The following is a 22,170-nucleotide window of genomic DNA, read 5'->3' as shown; positions in this document are numbered from 1 at the left end:
AAAGTGAAGGAGATTTCTGAAATCACATGACCATGCCGCTTACTTTTCCCTTGCAGATTTGAAAAACAAGTGTTTTTCACCTACTCAACTGAAAGGGAAAAGAATGCAAGGGAAACATCAAAAATGCACATATTTTTGCAGCGTTTTTTCTTTCAAATTTTTATTATCCATTAAACAGCACTTTGGTTTGTGGACAACACATTTAAGTATATCACGTAAAAGGTCTCCTGAAATAAAGGTTTTATTGAAACTGATTGGATGTATATCAACACAAAACAATAGCAAAAATGTTTGTTAGAAACAAAAAAAAAAAAAAAATACAAAACTGAAAAACAATGCCAGGGCACCATTAACCCCCTATGATGAAGGGCATACCTACTGATGTGTAGTAACATACCAAGTTTACATCCCAGAGATGGTGTGGCCTCAACCGATACGTTGAAACAACATAATTACTTATCGCATGAAGTGAACAGTGGTAAAAGAATGCAAAAAAACAAATGCCGGAATTGAGGTTTTGTCTTTTGCCTCACAAAAAAAATTAAAAACAAAAAATGTTATCAAAAACGTGCATGTATCCCAAAAACAAGACCTCCCGAGCTCTGTAAACAAGAAAAATGTAAAGATTTATGGCACGCCAAATACGAAGTATGGCCCCTTTCTCACCTTACGTAAACCCTATTGAGAACTTATGCGCCTTTCTTAAATGGGAAATTTACAGTGGAGGAAAACATTACAACTCGGAACAGTGTCTGGGAGGCTGTAGATGGTGCTGCCCAAAAAGTCAGATTAACCCCTTAAGCCCCGAGGGTGGTTTGCACATTAATGACCAGGCCAATTTTTACAATTCTGACCACTGTCACTTTATGAGGTAATTACTCTGGAACGCTTCAACGGATCCCCCTGATTCTGAGACTGTTTTTTCGTGACATATTGTACTTCATGATTGTGGAAAAATTTCTTCGATATCACTTGCGTTTATTTGTGAAAAAAACGGAAATTTGGCGAAAATTTTGAAAATTTTGCAATTTTCAAAATTTGAATTTTTAAGCCCTGAAATCAGAGAGATATGTCACACAAAAGAGTTAATAAATAACATTTACCACATGTCTACTTTACATCAGCACAATTTTGGAACCAAAATTTTTTTTTGTTAGGGAGCTATAAGGGTTAAAAGTTGACCAGCGATTTCTCATTTTTCCAACAAAATTTACAAAACCATTTTTTTAGGGACCACATCACATTTGAAGTCACTTGGAGAGGTCTTTATGACAGAAAATACCCAAAAGTGACACCATTCTAAAAACTGCACCCCTCAAGGTGCTCAAAACCACATTCAAGAACTTTATTAACCCTTCAGGTGCTTCACAGGAATTTTTTGAATGTGGAAGAAAAAAATGAACATTTAACTTTTTTCACAAAAATGTTACTTTAGACCCAATTTTTTTTATTTTCACAGGGGTAACAAGAAAAAATGGACCCCAAAATTTGTTGTGCAATTTCCCCTGGGCACGCAGATACCCAATATTTGGGGAAAAAACACTGTTTGGGCGCACGGCAGGGCTCGGAAGGGAAGGAGCGCCATTTGACTTTTTGATTGTAAAATTTGCTAGAATAATTAGCGGACACCAAGTTGCGTTTGGCGAGCCCCTCTGTGCCCAAACTTTGGAGCTCCCCCACAAGTGACCCCATTTTGGAAACTAGACCCCCCAAGGCACCTATCTAGATTCATAGTGAGGACTTGGAACCCCCAGGTGCTTCACAAATTGATTCATAAAAATGAAAGTGTGTTTTTTTTTTTCACTTTTTCATTTTTACGAATCAATTTGTGAAGCACCTGGGGGTTCCAAGTGCTCACTATGCATCTAGATAGGTGCCTTGGGGGGTCTAGTTTCCAAAATGGGGTTACTTGTGGGGGAGCTCCAATGTTTGGGCACACAGGGGCTCTCCAAACGCAACATGGCGTCCGCTAACAATTTGAGCCGATTTTCCATTCAATTCGTTAGCGGACACCATGTCGCGTTTGGAGAGCCCGTGATGTGCCTAAACAGTGGAGCTCCCCCACAAGTGTCCCCATTTTGGAAACTATACCCCTCAAGGATTTTATTAAGGTGTATAGTGAACATTTTGAACCCAGAGGTACGGCACAGAATTTGTTTACATTAGGTCATCATATTGAATAAGTTGTCATTATTCTTGAGCGCAAGTGCTCGCTACTTGAGTTTGCATCGGGTACTCAGGTATGCACCATGTACAGCGTGTGCTCGAATGACATGCTCGAGTCCCCGCCCACATGTTTCACGGTTATTAGACACCCAAAAAAAAACATGCGGGGATCGCTCGTGCATGGCAGGCAATCCCCGTAAAGTTTTTTTGGCCGCAAAGCATATGGGGCAGAGACTCGAGCATGTCACTCAAATACCCACGATACTCAATGCATACCAGAGCACCCGATGCAAACTCAAGTAACGAGCACTTGCGCTCAACACTAGTCGCCATATCGTCATCTTTTTTTCTTACTTTTGAAAAAAATCCCAACCCTAGCCCCAGCACAACCCTAGCCCCAGCACAACCCTAGCCCCAAACCCAGCCCTAACCCTAGCCCAATCCTAACCCAAGAGTTTATTTTTGACGCCGTTCCTTGTGCGGTATAAGTGATTAGACGACTTTATTCTTCAGGTCGGTGTGATTACAGCAATGCCAGAATCATATGGGGTTTTTATGACTGACAGCTGTCACACACTAAAAGACGCATTTTTTGTAAAATCTAGTTTTTGCATCGCCATATTTTGAGAGCTATAATTTTTTCCAGATTTTGGCAGACAGTCATGTGACGGCTCGTTTTTTTGCGGGATGACTTGACGTTGTTATTGGTGCCATTTCCAGGCACGTGACATTTTTTGATCGCTTTCTATTCCGATTTTTGGGAGGCAGAATAAACAAAAACCAACAATTCAGGAATTTTTTTTTTTTTTTTTTTTTTTTTTTTTTTTTTTTTTATTCTGTTCCGCGTGTGGTAAAATAGATGAGGTAGCTTTATTCTTCGGGTCAGTACGTTTACAGCGGTACCACATTTGTATCATTTTTCTATGTTTTGGCGCTTATACACAATAAAAGCTATTTTATAGAAAAAAATATTTTTTAGCATCGCTTTATTCTGAGAGCTATAACTTTTTTATTTTTCGGCTGATGGAGCTGTATGGCGGCTTGTTTTTTGCGGGACGAGATGACGTTTTCAGCGGTACCATTTTTATTTATATGCGTCTTTTTGATCGCGTGTTATACCACTTTTTGTTTGGCGGTATGGTGATAAAGCATTGTTTTTTGCTTCGTTTTTTTTTTTTTTTTTTTACCGTGTTCACTGAAGGGGTTAACTAGTGGGACAGTTTTATAGGTCAGGTTGTTCCGGACGCGGCGATACCAAATATGTGTACTTTTATTGTTTTTTTGTTCTTTTTTTTTATAATAATATTTATTGATGGGTACATTATATTTTTATTTTTGGTGGATTATTTTTTTTTATTTTTTTTTTATATTTTTGCAATTATTATTTTTTTTTTTCCCACTTTCAGACAGTTTATACACTTTATTACTTTGTCCCACTCTGGGACTTTCACTTTTTTTTCTCTGATCGCCTGCATGGCACAGGAATGCAGCACCATCCCTGTGTCATACAGGCTGTCAGCGGTGCACAGTGTGAAGATTGTTTGGAGATGCACTGCGCACGTCCAAACAATCTTCCTGCTGTCTGGTGACCCGGATGTTGTCATGACGGTCGTCATGGCAACACCTGGGAAGCCTTTGCAGACTGCGCTGGAAGCCGGAAGAGGAGGTGAGTATCGGAGATCACCTCCCCTTGCCCCCGCAATGCCACTATCGACTTCGATCGCAGCATCGCAGGGGTTAATGTGCTGGGAGCGGTGCAGGACCGCTCCCTGCACACAGTACTGGGTGTCAGCTGTGACAATCAGCTGACACCCGGCGGCGATCGCGCCCGCACAGCCTGTGTGCGCGCGCGATCGCGATGACGTACTAATACGGGTCTGGCTCTTAAGTCCCAGGGCACAGACGCGTATTAGTACGTCAGATGTTGTTAAGGGGTTAAAGAAGCACTCCTCCCATCAAAGTTTTTATCCTCTTAATATATTGCAATCATCATATCACATAGCAGTGTGTACTTACAGTTGCTCATTTTGCCTTTCTAACCAGCTAAGTCTTCTCTTTTCTCTGCTCTATGTAGAAACAGGAATTATCTTGTCCTTGCATTTATCATTCCCCTCTTCAACTCCTGACCCAGCTGTTCCCTTCTCCCACTCCCACTGCCACAGACTTTTGTAGTGACTTGACTCATACAGGGAAAACTGACCTTCTGTTTCTACATAGAGCTTAGAAGGATTCAGTTAGTCAGTTTTAATCACATGATGTTATAGACCTAATGGAAAAGAAACACCAAGGTTACTTACCGGTAGCCGTTTTTTCCGGAACCCATGACAGCACACCTTGAGAGAGGGATCTGCCCCACCAAGGACAGGAAACCATCTGAAATAAAAGGGCGGTGCCTCTCTCCCGCTTCAGTTGATTACAGAGCATTGAGAGGACCTTCAGAAAAGGTCAGACAATTAACCAACACCTATAATATACATAGGCACCCAAAAAAGTGCACACCCAGGGCGTGAGAAAACGGGGGTGGGGGGGAAATACGGGTGCTGTCATGGGTTCTGGAAAAACCGGCTACTAACCTTGGTGTTTTCCCTTCACCCATGACATCACACCTTGAGAGAATTTCGGAGAATATGAGCACGCCTGAAGTACCCTTCTCCCAAAGGTAAGGTCAACAGAAGAGGATAGATCCAACCTATAGTGCTTTGTAGAAGGTGGATGGTGCAGACCAAGTAGCAGCTTTACATATCTGATCAATCGAAACGTCCGATCTCTCCGCCCAAGAGGTTGCCACGGCTCTGGTGGAGTGAGCCTTGATACCGTCCGGGGCCGGAACTCCTGTAGATATGTAGGCTAAACTAATGGCCTCCCTAACCCACCTGGAAATAGTACTTTTTGATACCCCGTGACTTTTCCTATTCCCCTGAAAGGCCAGAAACCAGGAATGATCTTTCCTCCACTGACTAGTCATGTCTCTGTACCCGTAACAAGGACCTCCTGACATACAGATTGTGAAATCTAACCTCCCCAGGGTTTTTTGGATTACTGCAAAATGAAGGTAACACAATCTCCTGATTACAGTGGAATCTAGACACCTTAGGAAGGTATGCTGGATCTGAACGTAGGATGACCCTGTCATCATAAATTTGGGTATACGGAGGATTAACAGAAAAGGGCCTACAAGTCGCTTACCCTATGGGCTGATGCGAAGGCTACTAAGAGAGTAGTTTTAAGGGTGAGGATCTTTCGAGAGATAATCTGCAGGGGTTCAAATGGGTCGTTAGTGAGCGCGTTCAAAACCAAATTCAGGTCCCAGGGAGAAATATTGAGAGTCCAAATCGGTCTAGACCTAGCGCAGGATTTAATGAACCTAAAAACCCACCTGTTCCATGCCAGGTTACAATTGTATAGTCCCCCCAGAGCAGATACCTGAACTTTGAGTGTTCCCGTGGCCAACCCCAAGTCGTATCCTTTTTTGCAGGAACTCCAGGACATCTTTTAGTTGGAGGTTTATCCGACACCAGGGCATTTATAAAATTCAGGAACTTCCCCCAAATTCTGCTGTAAATTTTTGTTGTTATGGGTTTCCTACTACTCACTAGGGTAGAAACTAGGCCCGGTGAAAACCCTTTATCACTCAGTAATGATCTCTCAAATTCCACACCGCAAGATGGAATCATTTGGCCTGCGCGTGGAATACGGGCCCATGATTCAGAAGGTCCAGCCTTTCTGGCAGAGTCCAGAGATCTGAAATCGACATTAGTCGGAGCAGGGAAAACCAGGGCCTTTTTGGCCAAAAAGGGGCTATCAGAATTATCCTCACGAATGCCGGCCTTCTCGTGACATGCCCAGTGTCCTTGAACTAAGAGATCCGCTAGATGACGCCACTCCCCCCCCCCCCTTTAGCCGGAACCGCTCGCATCGGTTGTAATTATATGATCGACTAGCCTGGACCACTGCATGCCTGAGGTCAAATTTTCCCTGTTTGTCCACCATGAGAGGGGGTCTATAGTTTCTAAGGAAAGAGTTAGTCTTCCTTCTAAATTGTCTGTTGAAGGATCTCTGTGCAGACAGGACCTCCCACTGAAGAGGCCTCATATGACCTTGGGCCCATTTGACTGCTGGAAGACAGGATGTCATGGAACCCAGTAGGGACATTGCTTCTCTCAAAGACATCGCAGGAGAACTTATGGCTTTTGTGGTCAAATTGATTATTTTGCAAACTTTGTCCTCTGGAAGGAAGCAGGCTTGGAGATGAGAATTTAGGGTTAGGCCCAGAAAGATTTGAGTCCTTGAGGGAGTTAGTCTCGATTTTTGAGAATTTATCAACCATCCCAGTCGTTGTAAAACCGCTGTGACTTGTAGAAGTTGAGTGGAACAGTGGTCTTCTGATCTCCCTATCATAAGAAAATCATCTAGGTAGGGAATGAGCACTACGTTTTTGATCCGTAAGAAGGCTGTCACCTCTGCTATAAGCTTTGGAAATACTCTCAGAGCTATCGAGAGACCGAATGGTAGGGCAGTGAATTGAAAATGTCTTAAGTCTCCCATGTATGTATGAACAAGGCTACTCTTAGGTACTTTTAGTAGGCTGGATGGATTGGAAAGTGGTAATAGGCATCCTTTAGGTTGATTACTGCCATAAAGCAATGGAGGTGGAGGATTTTTACTGCCTAGTTCACAGATTCCATTTTGAACGTCTGGTTCTCCACCAATTGCTTTAAGTTCTTGAGGTTGATAATGGTCCTTAGAGACCCATTTGGTTTTGTTTTTTTATCAAAATTAGGGGGGAATAAAATCCTCTTCCCCTTTCTGACTCTGGAACCTCGTGAAGGACCCGTTTCCCTACTAGATCTAATATTTCTGACTCCAAGGCTATCTGTTCCTCCACGGACGTCCTCCTGGGGGTGATTACAGAGGTTCAGTGAGGAATCTGACCGAAGCGTATCTTCAGTCCTTCCCTCACAATACCCAGAACCCAGAGGTTTCACGTAATGGCCTCCCAAGCTGGAACAAAATGGGATAGCCTTCCACCGACTTCCAGCCTGGCGTCATTGTGAGGACGGTCCTCCAAACATATAACCAGACTCCTTTTTAGATCTGGAATCCCATCTCATCCTGTCTCCTAGAGGGCGACTCCGGTTAAATCTTTTCCTCCGACAGCAAGACCTTTTTGTATCCCCCGTGAATTCTGGGAAACCTCTCTTCCTATCGTCGGCTTATTCCAAAATACTGTCCAGCTTTTGGCCAACTAAGACCTTGCCATCGCATGGGAGAGAACACAGTTTGTGTTTTGACTGCAGGTCTCCTGGGCAACCCTTGAGCCACAAGGCCCGTCTGGCAGCATTGAATAGGTTCGCTGACCTGGCTGATAGCTTTACCGAATCCGCAGAAGTGTCAGCGAGGAAGACTGATGCTGCCTGCATTAGAGGTAAATAGACAGGATTTTATCTCTAGGGGTTCTTTTATCTTTAAGCTGGTCTTCTAATTGCTGTAACAATACCATTAGTGACCTTGCTACACAGGTGCCTGCTACCGCCAGTTTAAGGCCTCCAGCTGCTGCCTCCCATGTGTGACGCAGGAAGGAGTCTGCCTTCTTAGATAGAACATCTTTAAGGACACCCAAATCTTCCAGGGGAGGAGATGATTTTTTAGACGACCAAGCTACCGACCCATCGACCTTGGGGATCTTATCCCAAGATTCAGAATCCTTATCCTCGAAGGGGTATTTCCTCCTAGAGGATGAAGGTAACGCCCCCGTTTTCTCAGGCTTTCTTCATTCCCAGTCGATAAAGGCCTGAATTCTAGGGTTTACAGGGAATGTGTGTCTCTTTTTTTCTCCAGGCCAGCAAACAATGTTCTCAAGCGATTTGGCTGCTCTCTCTTCCCTTAACCCCATAGTGGATGTAACAGCCCTGACCAGCTTGTCCGTATCCCCAATAGGGAAGCAGGGTCTACTACTATTCGAAGAGGAAGAGGACGATGAATCACTGAGACATTGATCCTCTGACTGGGAAGACGAATTATACTAATAGGAGGAGACATCCTTATGGGATCTTTTCTTCCCTTTCAGCAAACCTTTTAGGAGCCTTGCACCACTGCACGGACTATGGACCTCAGATTGCTGCAAAATCTGGAGTACTCTCCGCAATGGTCCTATCAATACAGCCTGAACAAAGCTTATTTGGCATAAGGCACACATACTGTGCTTCTGTTTGGTGCTACTCTTCTTAGGCACCTAGGGGTTGAAGCACATAACTTCCAATTAATACAAAGTGACATTCACAAAGATCACTCACCCCTGAAGTCACTGAAGAGTACCGGATTTGTGGTGGGATATGAGACGAATCCCTTTTGGATGGCACAGAATAGTTCGACACCTTGCTTCTCCGGCTGCTGCGACGGTTGCTTGAGCGACTGTCTATGTGACGCGTCAACCTGTTTTTACCGGTGGCGCTGCTGCTGCTGAGGTGGATGGGTCAGTTGCTGCTGCTCCTGAGTGTCCTGGTCTGCCATGGCTACCAAGACTGTATGGCTGGAGCATGAGCAGCCCTGACTTGTCCTACCTCACCTTAAATATGAGCCATCCAGAACCTCCTCCGGTTCAAGTGCCCTCCCTCCTCCTTACATCCGCCGACCGAGACTTCATAAACCGGTCGGCGAGCGCTTAGAGGGCGCCGCCATATTGGATCCGGGCACAGCCCCCTCCGACGTAACCCGGCACGCCTCTCCCAGCGTGCACAGCGCCGTGACGTCAGAGGCCACGTCACACCCGGAAGACGCCGCTCAATGCATGCGGCCGGTGTGGAGCCTAGATGGACGGCAAAAGGGGGCGGCGCAGCAGTCTGCATTGAGCTCGCTCGGACACAGCCCCAAGGAGCTGTGAACGGCACCTCCGCAGTCTGGAACCCGGTGCACAGGCCGGAGCCCGCTCTTCCACAACCGGAACAGGCACAGGTAAGCTGAAAAATCTCCTTACTTTCTTCTGCAGACAGGTTCCCATCAAGGACAGGAAACCAACTGAAGCAGGAGAGAGGAACCGCCCTTTTATTTCAGACAGTTTCCTGTCCTTGGTGGGGTGGATCCCTCTCTCAAGGTGTGCCGTCATGGGTGAAGGGAAAAATAATTTTATGGGTAGAAAGGTAAAATGAGCAATTGTAAGTACACAGTGCTATATAATATGATGATTGCAATATATTAAGAGGATAAAAATTTTGATGGGAGGAGGAGTGTTTCTTTAATAAACTGACTTAAGCCCTCCAATCCATGGAGTCTGTAGATTGAAAAGAAGGGGGGCTATATTGGTCACGGATATTTTTGTGACATTTCAGAAATGTGTTTTTGTACATTTTGCGCTGTTTGGTTATTATTCTCACTTTAATGGGTGAAAAACAATTTAAATGGGAAAACTTAAGTTTTTAATGTAGTTGCATAATAATTCTAATAATACTAATAGTTGCCCAATAATTAAGCACAGATAATCTGCTATGAAAAACAAAACCTCACTTTCACTCTCTTAAATATTCAGATTTATTAACTTTTTTGATTGAATGACAGCACTGCAGTTATTCAATAATAAAATGAATCAAAACTACGGTACATATTGCCTAATAACTTTGCAAAAAGTGCATTAATAGCGATCCATCAGAGACCTGAAACGCATAAGACAGCAAGAGTTTCTATTGTGCACATTTTATTCCATGTGTTTTTCACCAATGATTAATTAAAAGTAAATTTTGGGTGGTTGCTGGAATTTTCTTTAAAATAGACTACATTGGCTCGATACACCACAACACATGATCTGTGATAGAAAATGTAAGTCACAGATCATTAAAAGAAAGGCTTATAAAAAATGTTAAAAAAAAGATTACATTTTGGCAAAGTTCAAAGACAACTAACCTTTCTTGGAAAATGTTTTATGGACAGATGAATCCAATCAAGAGTTGTTATATTTATAAATAAAACAAAGCATATAAAGAAAAATTAACCCTACTTCCAGTGAAACAAGGTGGAAGATCCATGGGGGGCTGCTTTACTGCCTCTGTGACTAAATGATAAGCATGTTTGGCCAATCAGTATAGGTTCACTTGGCTCCATCAACCTACTTGATAAAAACAATTTTATTCAGAAAAACAGCAGTAAAATTTGTACTGTATTTTTATCCTAAAACACAGCTAGCACTGTCAAACCTACTCTTTTCAAGTAAATGATGAACGTCAAGCCATTCCTTGTCAACACTTTGTCTAAACATGCGACCTGCAGTCATGTTGGGCACAGAGGGATGAGCTGTATAAAAACTTCACGGACAGGGTGACAGATCACAGGCTCTCCACAGCTGACCATGGAACAATTTGCATGAGCCAACCTTTTACATGTGAATTCGAAATGACAGCTTGTCAACAAATGCGATCTGACACATCCCAAACAACTGTCACTGCAGAGGTGTGGACGTGCAGGAAAACGGGGAGCAACACGACAAAAAAATGCTGCTAGTCATTAGGGAATCATATGATAAGTATACACAATGTATGGGGATTGTCTTTATTACCCAGCATCTGTTCTGATTGAAATGAAGATTGAGTTATACGTGTCCTATAAAGGTTTGCAATAAATTCTTTAGTGGGGGTTGTAATCTGGTGATGTTTTGTGTCTAACTTAGTATATTGCCATTATTATATGTTCTGTGGAAATCTCACTTCATTACAGACTGAAACAACATTAGACGTTAACGTCCGGCATCACATTGATGGCTGACACTACCATCTGAATCATTGGAGGTCTCCTGTATTTTATGGTATCATCGCACTATTGTCACTTTATACTGGATACTATTTTCAGCAAGTGAATAATTTAAGCAGCGCCCCAACCCTAGTTACATTAGTCTCCAAAAAGAGAGAGATTTAATCCATTTTGCTTTATAAAAAGTAGAACAGTCAAAGAAGTGAATTTACAAATAGAGAAACGCCATTCCCCCGGTCTCCTAGCAACAAGAGTGTGCTGATGTTTTCTTCCCACTAGTGGGTAATGTGAATGAAATCTGCGGAGTTTAAGTGCAGCCAAGTGTCAAGAGCTGCACGAAAAAAGCACGTTCTAGGCCAAGGATTCAGGAAACACAGAGCTTTACTTCACTGCAGCCATTCTTACAATCTACGAGAATATTACATTGTCTGTTTTACCAAAGACACATTACAGCTGACATTACACTGGTGGTCACTTCCCTGCCCCCAAAACATTTCTCCCTCCTAAATGGAGAGGTAACCAAAATAATTTAAAAAAAAAGACTACATATGGAAAAAGATTTCGTAGATTTTTATTTGCTTGGTGAACAAAAAAAAAATGCAGACTATATCTTTGCAAAAAAAAATTAATTTTTCCATATGGTATCCAGAAAGTAGAATGGGCTAGGACCCTCTACATTGTGAGATCAGACTTTTTATATAAGTGGTGTTACGCGAGAGTTTTGCCTTGGAAAAGGTGAATAAAAGCGCACACAGCTCTGCCACCTGTAGCGCAAGTTGTGGACTTGTATCACAGATACTTTCTGTTTTTATAAAACTCCACTCACTTGTATTGTACTGTACCCAACAGCAAAGGTCCAGAACAATTATGCCACATATAAATCCAGCCAACGGTATTCTTGATCTAGAATCAGGTTCAGATTTAGGAGAAAACTGTGCCACACATAAGCCATCTGTAACTAGATGTCTGGTGGCAAGGGGTCCAATAGGCCATCATTGTTATTGTTGAGACAGGCCCTTTAAAGAGGACCTGACATCTACAAAAATGGACAGTTTTTGCTCTTATTTATTCCAGCAGCTCCCATGGGCATTCAGTTTTCTGTTTTTATCATTATTATTCCTTAAATCTCCCATTTAGTTGCAGAGATATGGGCCTTTTTAGTTGGTGCTAATTTTTATGGCCTTTACGAGGGGGTGGTGCTTACAGTGTAATTAGGCAGAGTAGTTTACAGACAGGTCCTAGAGAACCATGTGACCGCAACCTCTTTGTAAACACCAGAAAAATTAGCAATAAAATGGTTTATTTCTCATTAAGGTAGATTAAAAAATAAAAAAAAAACAACACTTAGGGATGCAGTGGGGATAAAATAATGGCAAAAACTGGGCATTTTTGCTGCCCTGGTAACAGGACCTCTTTAAGCATTGTGCATACAGTCCAATAATGACACACTGCAAGTTGTCCTCCATATTGTCATGCTGTATAATACACGAGTAGTGCTTACAGAGGAACAGCGTTCATCTTTCATGTTGCTGGGTGGGAGTTCCTGTAAAGTGAACATGGCTATACACAGATCAGGTCATTACACATACAGGAAAGCTGAATTGTTTTATGAATAGGAGTTATCTGATAATTATCTGCTATAATAGAGCAGGAAAGCTTCCCCGTAAGCCGAGCATCAGAGACAAAGTGTCTGTGTCAGCTTCTCCATGGGCAGAATACTGCCGGCTATAAATACCATGCTGCTACCCTTCTACACCATCGGGCATCCCTGCTAGCAAAAGGCTCCGCTCCAAAAGTGTACATGTAGTGGGACATTTCTATATACTAGATAGCTCTACTTACTGATCATCAGGCCAAGAATAACGTTTCAATAGGAAAGACAGAGGGTAGACTGCGAACATTACACAACATGAGAAATAAAGAATAAAGGTGCATGGTAGCTTTACCAGAGATAGCACTTTACATTTTCAGAAACAGATGATTAGAAGGGTATTCCCAGCTTGTACATTAATGGCATATCCCAAGAATATGCCATAAATAAATGATAATGCATGGAACTCTCATCCATCTTGAGAATGTGGCCCTGACGCCACCTGTCAGTGGAGAAGTGGGCAGAATTCCCATACACATGTGTGGCTCTCTCCAGCCATCAATATGGGAAATCCAACCAACAGCTGCACACAATGGGACCCCAGTTCTTGAGATAAATGGGTCCAGGCAGTGCTACCAGCATACATTTCGAGCATATCCTGTGGATATGGAAATAGGCCTATAAGATATTTTCACATTATTAGAAGGTGTTCAGTCTCTCGGGTTTTAGAGAGAAGAGACAACATTGCTTGTCCCATACTTGGTCAGTGATCATTTAAGAGAAATGATATTTAACTTACGGCAAGAGCTTTGGAGAGTCTGGTCCTAAAGTCATTCAAGATTAACGTAATGATATCCTTGTGTGGAATGAAGGCATATCCTTTTAAGAGGAACACTTTTCGTGGACGCACCAAGTCCAGTGCAGCTTGAAAGGGAACCTTAATATAAGAATGGAGTTATAATAAACCAAAGTAACGAAATGTTTCCTGAAAACATTCATCACAGGAAGGACACAAAGAGTAGTTGTCCTTTTATTACCCAACTACCCCCACAGCTACCATAAATCAATAGTACACATGAAAATAAGTAACACAAATATAATTTACCAGAGAAATACACTTCTTTCTCAACTTGGATACATTTCACTCTCGGGTCACAGGTAAAATCTGAGTTCGGTGAAGACAGACTTTCCCATTACGGAGATAGGAGATGGCAGTTGGTGCTATTAAAGTTCTATGGAGAAGGGAGGAGCTAGTTCTGCAAGTTCTACTGAAATAATTGTTACATTTCTCCAAAGCACCAACTGCCATCTCCAATCTCAGTAATGGGAAAATCTGTCTTCACTAAACACTGATTTTACCCATGAATTGAGAATTTTGAGAATGATCGATCAGTCCAGGGGGAGAAAGAAGTGGATTTCTCTGAACTGATAAGATATATTACAAAGTTTCTTGTTTTGATGTGTAATAGGGATTTATGGGAAAAAAAATTATACGACTTATTCTTTATGTACGTAAGATGTAGACATGAGAAGTCTGATTAAAATAAAAGGGCAGCAGCTGCTGATTTGGGCTGGACTGACCCGTTACAACCACAGGGCAGCAGCGTGCTGTGTGGCTGACTGTCTTGAATGGCAGCTTAAACTGCATGTGGTTGCAATGCATACTGCTACCTGGGCCCAGAAGGTGTGAACACAGCCTAAAAACGTCCTCTTTAAAAATGTTAGAAACATAAATTTCTCAAGTTTGGACTGTATCATAGTCTGTCAGAAAATCACATTTTAGTGGATTCCAACTACAGAAAAAGAACTGTAATTCCTAGAACAACCCTTAGAACCAGACATAAAGTCATGTGTCGGATTGTAGGTTACATTATTATTTTGGTAACATGTACATTTAAGGTGAAATTGTATATCCTTGTCCTCTAATAAAGGGGTTGTAAAGAATTAGAAAAACTCATTTGATTGGTTACAAAAACAGCGCCACGCTTGTCCATAAGTTGTGTCTTGTATTGTAGCTCAGCTCCACTGAAGTGAGGAGTGAGCTGTAGTACCTGGCACAACCTGTGGACCGATGTGGTGCTGTTTATGGAAGAAATCAGCCATTTCTTAATACTGCTAGGTAATAGACCACTCTATTATCTAAAAATTTCTGCAGATCTGTGACACCAAATAACATACAGAAATCATAGATGGACCGTATGCCAAAAGAAACCTTTGCACTACACATTTTGACTGCCTATTTTAGAAGGATAAGCTTGTGGAAAGTGTGAGGCAATAAGGAACTTACTTTGTAAAATTCGCATTCCTCCAATTTAGTTACACTCAGGCCATACGTAGAACTGATCAGATCATCCTGATGCATCCTCTTTTCTTCTTCACTTATCTAAAAGAAATTTATCATATTCATTTTAATATTCCAATAAAGGACAAAATAAAACACTTAAAATCAACCCATGTACTACAGTAAACTGTCGCAATAAAAAGTCGTAAACTTTTGTGAAACCCCATATTTTGCATAGGCTTCATCCAGTTTCTAAAAATGTAGTGGGGTGTAGAATAAGGGTCCGGGCCAACCAATGTCAATTTATAAAAATGTGCACACATTACAGAGGCAGACTTGTTGATGAATACGGGTGTGTGAAATGCCAGTCTTCCTAAATTCCCTTCATAATTCTTAAGTCTCTAATAAATTAACTATTTTTTTGATACCATATATTTTAGCACTTTCACAGTTAAACTACTGACAGCACCAAGGAGTGTATGGTAAATTCCTGTTATCGGCTTCATACCAGTAAGGTAACGTAACCAGTCACACACTTATCATAGTAGCCATTCGGCCAATAAATGGAACAGATGCTGCACTACAAAGTTATACATTCAGGCTGCGCCAACACAATCTCATAAGATGCCCCTGCAAGCAGAGGGTTAAGAAATCAGTACAAATAACTTTTATTATTCTATGAAATGCCATTGATACAGTGTCAATTCAAAAAATGTGGCGGGCTCAAAAAAATAATCATGGCCTGGCGGAAGACATTTTTTGCCATGTTATATACTTTGTCCAATTTAATAGTATCTGCTTGTGTATGGGGACAGTTTATACCAATGATGAATTCCTTTTACCAAAACCTGTATTTTATAACTAAAGGAGCCATTAAATCAGTCATTGGCATCACTTCATTGACTCCCCTAAATGAGGTGAACCATGTAGGAATGGTGAATGGATTTTGTTTTAACCTCATGCACAATGCTGTAGTCATACTACTACATCATCATCATCATCATCATCATCGCAGAGGCAGAGCAATGGCCTCTTCTCCCCCAGTGGTTTCGATTGCAGTGAACTGGTCACTATGGTGCAAGGAGTAGAAAGTGAAAGCAATAGGAGCAAACATAAGCTTCATTCAACGCAGGTATATAACAATAACCAGGACACATACAATACAGTCTGGAAACATTTGCACAGGGACCTTTTCCATATTTTAACCTCCATACTCCGATACTATGGGTTTGCAGGAAAGTCATCAATGTGATTTATGTTTGTTGTTTTTTTTTTCTTTTTACAAAAAAAATGAATAAACTGTTTAGTCAGTGCAGACCTTTTTACATAGAGCCTCCATTTTTACAAACTTTGAAAAAATTGGACAAAACAATTAGAAATCTAAGCAAGCATAATGCTTCTTATCAGGGGCCAATACTTGGCAGTCAGTCACGGCTTAGAAGAAGCAGCTCTTCCTTCTGTCGGCGTGACTGCAGCAGCTAATTACAGCACAGCTTTTATTGGAGCTGTGCAGGCCACAAGCTCATCAGGTGAGCAAGTCCTCACCCCCATTGCCATTTACCCCACAGAGTTATCCTGCACTTGTCTCATACTCATAATACCCCCTTTCATTTATAAGCAGCTTTGGAGACAGATTCTCAGGGAGATCTATGCCCCGCCCATAGAGCTTAACAGCTTATTTACATATTAAGGAAAAACATGGATTTCTCTGGAATATGACATTGGATCACAAATATCAAGGTATAATTTTATTAAACATTTTATATTAGGAGGGTTGATCCTACTGACAGATTCTCTTTAAAATGTAAATCCATCTACAAGTCTACATCTTCTATCTGTTGCTGTATTCCAGAATAACTAGCATTTTAACTCATATACAAATGAAACGTTAAGCGCTTTCTCACATCCAGGGCACTTAAATGCTTCCCAGGTTGTTTCACCCAGCTCCAGCCTCATTAGCTTGAAGGATAGCTCAGTGTGTATGACAAGGCGCCAGACAAAGAATCAGTCAGTGAGCGACCAATCAAGCTAAAGACACTTGTGCTGAGAGGAGAAACAACCCATGAGGCAGTAGCTTGTTAGGTGCTTTGGGTATGACAGAGCACTGATTATCTAATTTGAATGAAAACGCTAGAGAACAAGGAACGCAGCAACAGATAAAAGATCTAAAAGACTTACATTTTAAAGACCGACATGCCTCTTATGTAAACACTAATATACATACACATATATAAACCCACACACATAAAACACGTAAATGTGTTGCGTTTATATATACACACACACAGTGTGTGTGTGTGTGTGTGTGTGTGTGTGCGTGTGCATAATAATAATAATATATATATACATACATACACACACACACATACATACACAGTATTTTTGGACTATAAGACGCACTTTTTTTTTTATACACACATACATATACATACATACATATATATATACACATACATATATATATACACATACATATATATATACACATATATATATATATATATACACATATATATATATATATATACACACATACATACATACACTCTGTGGCTGGTAGCGGGTGTGGGGGAAGCGACAGCGTAGGAGGAGTGGGGCACAGGAGGCAAGAGCGCTGCTGCAGCTCCAGCGTGTGCCCGCTGCTAAAGAAAATGAATATTCAGCGCTCCCTACGCCCATAGGCGTGTGGATCACTGAATATTCATTCTCCTTAATAGGGGGCACACAGTGTAGCCGCAGGACGGCTCCTGCCAGGCGATTGCTTGTGCCCGCTATTAAAGAGCATGAATATTCACCCCTCTCCACTCCCACTCCCTCTCCGGCTGGTGGCCGCGACCAATCAGCAGAGCGTTGTTTAAATTTGGCGCCAATCTCGCTGATTGGTCGCGGTTGGCTGGTTTTGCTGTAAAATCGCTGATTGGTCGCGGCCGCTGTTTAAATTTTGCGCCAAGATCACTGATTGGTCGCTGCCGGAATCGTATTGGTGAGGACCGGGGAGTGTCGCTGCCTGTGCGGCTACTTCCGCTGCGAGAAGCCGGGAGATGAGCGGCTGCGCCCAGCAGAAGTATCCCGACCGGCAGCGACACTCTCTGGTCCTCCCTTGACACCCTAGCCGCATGGAGGTCAGCAGCGCCGCTGCCGGTCGGGATACTTCTGCTGCCAGCAGTGGGGAGATGAGCGCCTCGCGCCTCCTCATCTCCCGGCTGCATCGTCGCTGACCTCCATCCTGCAAATGAGCTGCTAACGGCCGCCATCTTTTTCTCAAATCCCGCGTCGCTGATTGGCCGCGGCCGGACCAATGAGCGACGCGGGATTTCCTGGACAGACAACAGACAGATGGGATAAGACAATTATATATATAGATGAGTGGCAAAATGAATAGAAAATATAGTCCAGACATTGACAAGGTTAGAAACAATGATTTTTATTTGAAAGAATAATTTTCTCCTTCAAACTTTGCTTTAGTCAAAGAATGCTCCTTTGCAGCAATTACAGCATTGCAGACCTTTGGCATTCTAGCTGTTAATTTGCTGAGGTAATCTTGAGAAATTTCCCCCCATGCTTCCTGAAGCCGCTCCCACAAGTTGGATTGGCTTGATGGGCACTTTTTGAGTACAATAAGGTTAATATGCTCCCACAACAGCTCAATGGGGTTGAGATCTGGTGACTGCGTTGGCCACTCCATTACAGATAGAATACCAGCTGCCTGCTTCTTCCCTAAATAGTTCATGCATAATTTGGAGGTGTGCTTTGGATCATTGTCCTGTTGTAGGATGAAATTGGCTCCAATCAAGCGCTGTCCACAGGGTATGGAGTAATAGCCTTCCTTATTCAAAATCCCATTTACCTTGTACAAATCTCCCACTTTACCAGCACCAAAGCAACCAGAGACCATCACATTACCTCCACCATGCTTGACAGATGGTGTCAAGCACTCTTCCAGCATCTTTTCAGTTGTTCTGCGTCTCACAAATGTTCTTTTGTGTGATCCAAACACCTCAAACTTTGATTCGTCAGTCCATAACATTTTTTTCCAATTTTCCTCTGTCCAATGTCTGTGTTCTTTTGCCCATATTAATCTTTTCCTTTTATTACCCAGTCTCAGATATGGCTTTTTCATTGCCACTTTGCCCTGAAGGCCAGCCTCTTCACTGTAGACGATGACACTGGCATTTTGCATGTACTATTTAATGAAGCTGCCAGTTGAGGAGCTGTGAGGAGTCGATTTCTCAAACTAGAGACTATAATGTACTTGTCTTGTTGCTCAGTTGTGCAGCAGGGCCTCCAACTTCTCTTTCTACTCTGGTTAGAGCCTGTTTGTGCTCTCCTCTGAAGGGAGTAGTATACACCATTGTAGGAAATCTTCAGTTTCTTGGCAATTTCTTGCATGGAGAATAGCCTTCATTTTTAAGAACAAGAATAGACTGTCGAGTTTCACATGAAAATTCTCTTTTTCTGGCCATTTTGAGACTTCCATAGAACAAACAAATGTAATGCTCAAGATTCTCAACTATCTCAAAGGAAGGTCAATTTTATAGCTTCTTAAATCAGCCAAACCATTTTCAGCTGGGCTAACATACTTGTGCAAGGGTTTTCTAAACATCTATTAGCTTCTTACACAGTTAGCAAACGCAATGTACCATTAAAACACTGGAGTGGTGGTTGTTGGAAATGGGCCTCTATACACCTATGTAGATATTGCAATAAAAACAAGACGTTTGCAGGTAGAACAGTCATCTATCACATTAACAATGTATAGAGGGTATTTCTGATTCATTTAATGTTGGCTTCATTGAAAAAAAAATGTGCTTGTCTTTCAAAAATAATGAAATTTCTAAATGACCCCAAACTTATGAACGGTAGTATATCTATATCGATGTATATCTATATGGATATCTATATCGATGTATATCTAGATCGATGAATATCTATATCGATATAGATATACATCGATATAGATATCCATATAGATATATATCTATATATACACACACACCTCTATATCTATCTATATCTATATACATACACCATATTTTTTGGACTATAAGACGCACTTTTCCACTTATAGTCCGATAGATATAATCTATCGGAGAGATTTATATCTATCGGACTATAAGATGCACACATTATATATATATATATATATATATATATTATATATTATATATATATATATATATATATATATATATATATATATATATATATATATATATATATATATATATATATATATATATATATATATATATATATATATATATATATATATATACATATACACACACACACGGTTTGGGAGGATTAATGTTACTGACAGACTCCCTTTGAGTGTAGTGATCCTCAGAGCTTCTTACTACTGCACCGTCGTCCTCCATCCCTCACGCTGCTGCATTTATTTCTTTGCTCTATTCCATGTAGGGTCTGAATATTTCCTGTGTGTAGTATTGGCAGTCTGTCAGAAGATGTCCATTTTTACATAGCAGCTTGTGTTTCACAGTGCCAGAAAGAGTCCATTACTTTTACAAAAGACTCAGTAGTCTATCATACGTTTTCTCCCCAGAAACGCATTTATGAATATTTTACCAATGTGCAGTGATTAAACAAGGAAATCCATACAGTGTGACACAAAGCAATTATCCACCAGAATCTGAGTGTTACAGTAAATGAGAAACACCACTATGGGGAAAAACAGCTTATTGTCAGAGCATGGGCATGAGGTTCATTACCAGAACAAAACATTCAGCATTGCTTCAAAATGAAAGAAAAGTACAGATTAACCATTGAGAAATGCCGGAAAGAAATGTGCAAGGTACCACTAAAGAGTCCAGAAGTGACCGCTCAATAATACTAAATGATGCCTGATTAAAAGCATACAAGACCTGTAATAATAAACTGGGACTGAGCGCTCACTGAAAGCAATTGGGGTGCACATGGCAGGAGTTCCTGACACCAGTTGAGTTGCCCATTTTACTAACCAAACTACACACATCAATATTCATCCAGTAAGGAGTTATAATAAACAGGTATATCCTCATGGCTGCCTCTGGGTGTTCACAACATGTCCAGTTCCTCAATGTTTTTGGTGCATGGGTGGGAGTATGGGGGATTTATCTTCCCCTGAACATCAGAAAATTGGTATCAGAGTGTCACAAAATTTGTTGGAATTTAAGACAAATTGAGACTTTGTCATGTTGTGCCAACCTTAGTAATTTTCCAAAAACGGGCAGGAGTTCGTAAGTTGTTGTATTGCCTACTCCCCACAACAGATATACTATAATGTGCACCAAAAAACTGGCATACATTGTAGCCGAATTGTGGCTCATGGCTGGCATACACTTTGTTTTCTGCTGCATGAATAGCCAAAAGATGGGCCAAATTTCTTATTACATTTGGCACCCCTAACTGCAGTGGGCTAATGGTTCAAGGCTGGTATACAAAATGCTAGTCATGATAAATTCCCACCATGATGTATTCAAAACCATGTCAAAAACTGAACAATTGCCATGGAGCACAGCTCTCATGACTGCTAGTAACATCTTCCAAGCAGGGGGAGCTGACCGATATGGTGAATCACTATCACAAGGACGAGACTTCCATAGGAAGGGTTAACGTAGCTTAACAACACACCATGGACTAACTCCAAATAATGAGACACTGAGGAGGCAGAATGGATTAACTCTGGATGCAATTTATAAAGTGGTTTTGCACCAGCTTTTGTAATAAAAAAAAAAAATATTAAATATTGCGAATATTGTCATGAGCGGCTTGTGCACAAAAATCTGCAGCTTTTTGGCCATTTTACACAGTTCTTAAAACGTTTAAAAAATTGTGTGTGATCGGTACATGTAGTCAGATTTATGAATTGAGGACTTTTAAAAAAAAAAAAAAAAGTTACAAAATCACTCCAATAGTATGGAGGAACCAAAAGTGGAAAATCAGTTCCGAAAAGTACAGACATCTGTAGAGTGCTACATAATAAGGTCAATCATCATACTCCTGGTTCATTATTGAATTTGCACCTTCAATTTTGAATTGCTTTTGGGGTTTTCTTTTGTGACATTCTTTAAAATTTGTGCTTTTTTTAAAGTACACCTTATATGTATTCGCTTTTTGTTTCTTTATAGATACAGTGGCGACCAAAAGTTTTGCAATTTTTTTTTTAAAGTGTGATTTCTTCTGTCTGGTTGTTGTGATGCCATTTCCCTGGTGATTTTAGTAAACCAGAAGCAAATGGTTGTCAGCTATAAGGTCAAAAATTGTGTTCGACATTGTTTTATCCTTTTATGTGTTAGTTTTCAACATTTGCTGGGCCAAATGTTTTGCATATTTAGTCATGGATATTTGAATTTTGCCTAAAAATTTTTTTTTTTTTATGTGCGTGTTTTTAGGTTAAAAC

At 41.1% G+C, this 22,170-nt stretch overlaps 1 protein-coding gene across 3 annotated transcripts in view; it reads right to left on the bottom strand.

The window, feature by feature from the left end:
• The window catches only part of PRIM2 (DNA primase subunit 2), a 164,385-nt gene that overhangs the window by 86,959 nt on the left and 55,256 nt on the right, over nt 1-22,170 (bottom strand). For all 3 annotated transcript variants that reach the window (XM_073675471.1, XM_073675472.1, XM_073675473.1), the window contains exons 6-7: nt 14,778-14,873; nt 13,290-13,427 (exon numbers count right to left, since the gene is read on the bottom strand). In XM_073675471.1, the coding sequence (XP_073531572.1) occupies nt 13,290-13,427; nt 14,778-14,873 (234 nt within the window). The remainder of the gene's footprint in view (nt 1-13,289; nt 13,428-14,777; nt 14,874-22,170) is intronic.

This window comes from Phyllobates terribilis, unplaced genomic scaffold (genome assembly GCF_046119375.1).
Source record: "Phyllobates terribilis strain yellow unplaced genomic scaffold, ASM4611937v1 Scaffold_3__8_contigs__length_932513732, whole genome shotgun sequence".
In the NCBI taxonomy this organism is placed as follows: Eukaryota; Metazoa; Chordata; class Amphibia; order Anura; family Dendrobatidae; genus Phyllobates; species Phyllobates terribilis.
This window is presented reverse-complemented; position numbering and strand designations above follow the sequence as displayed.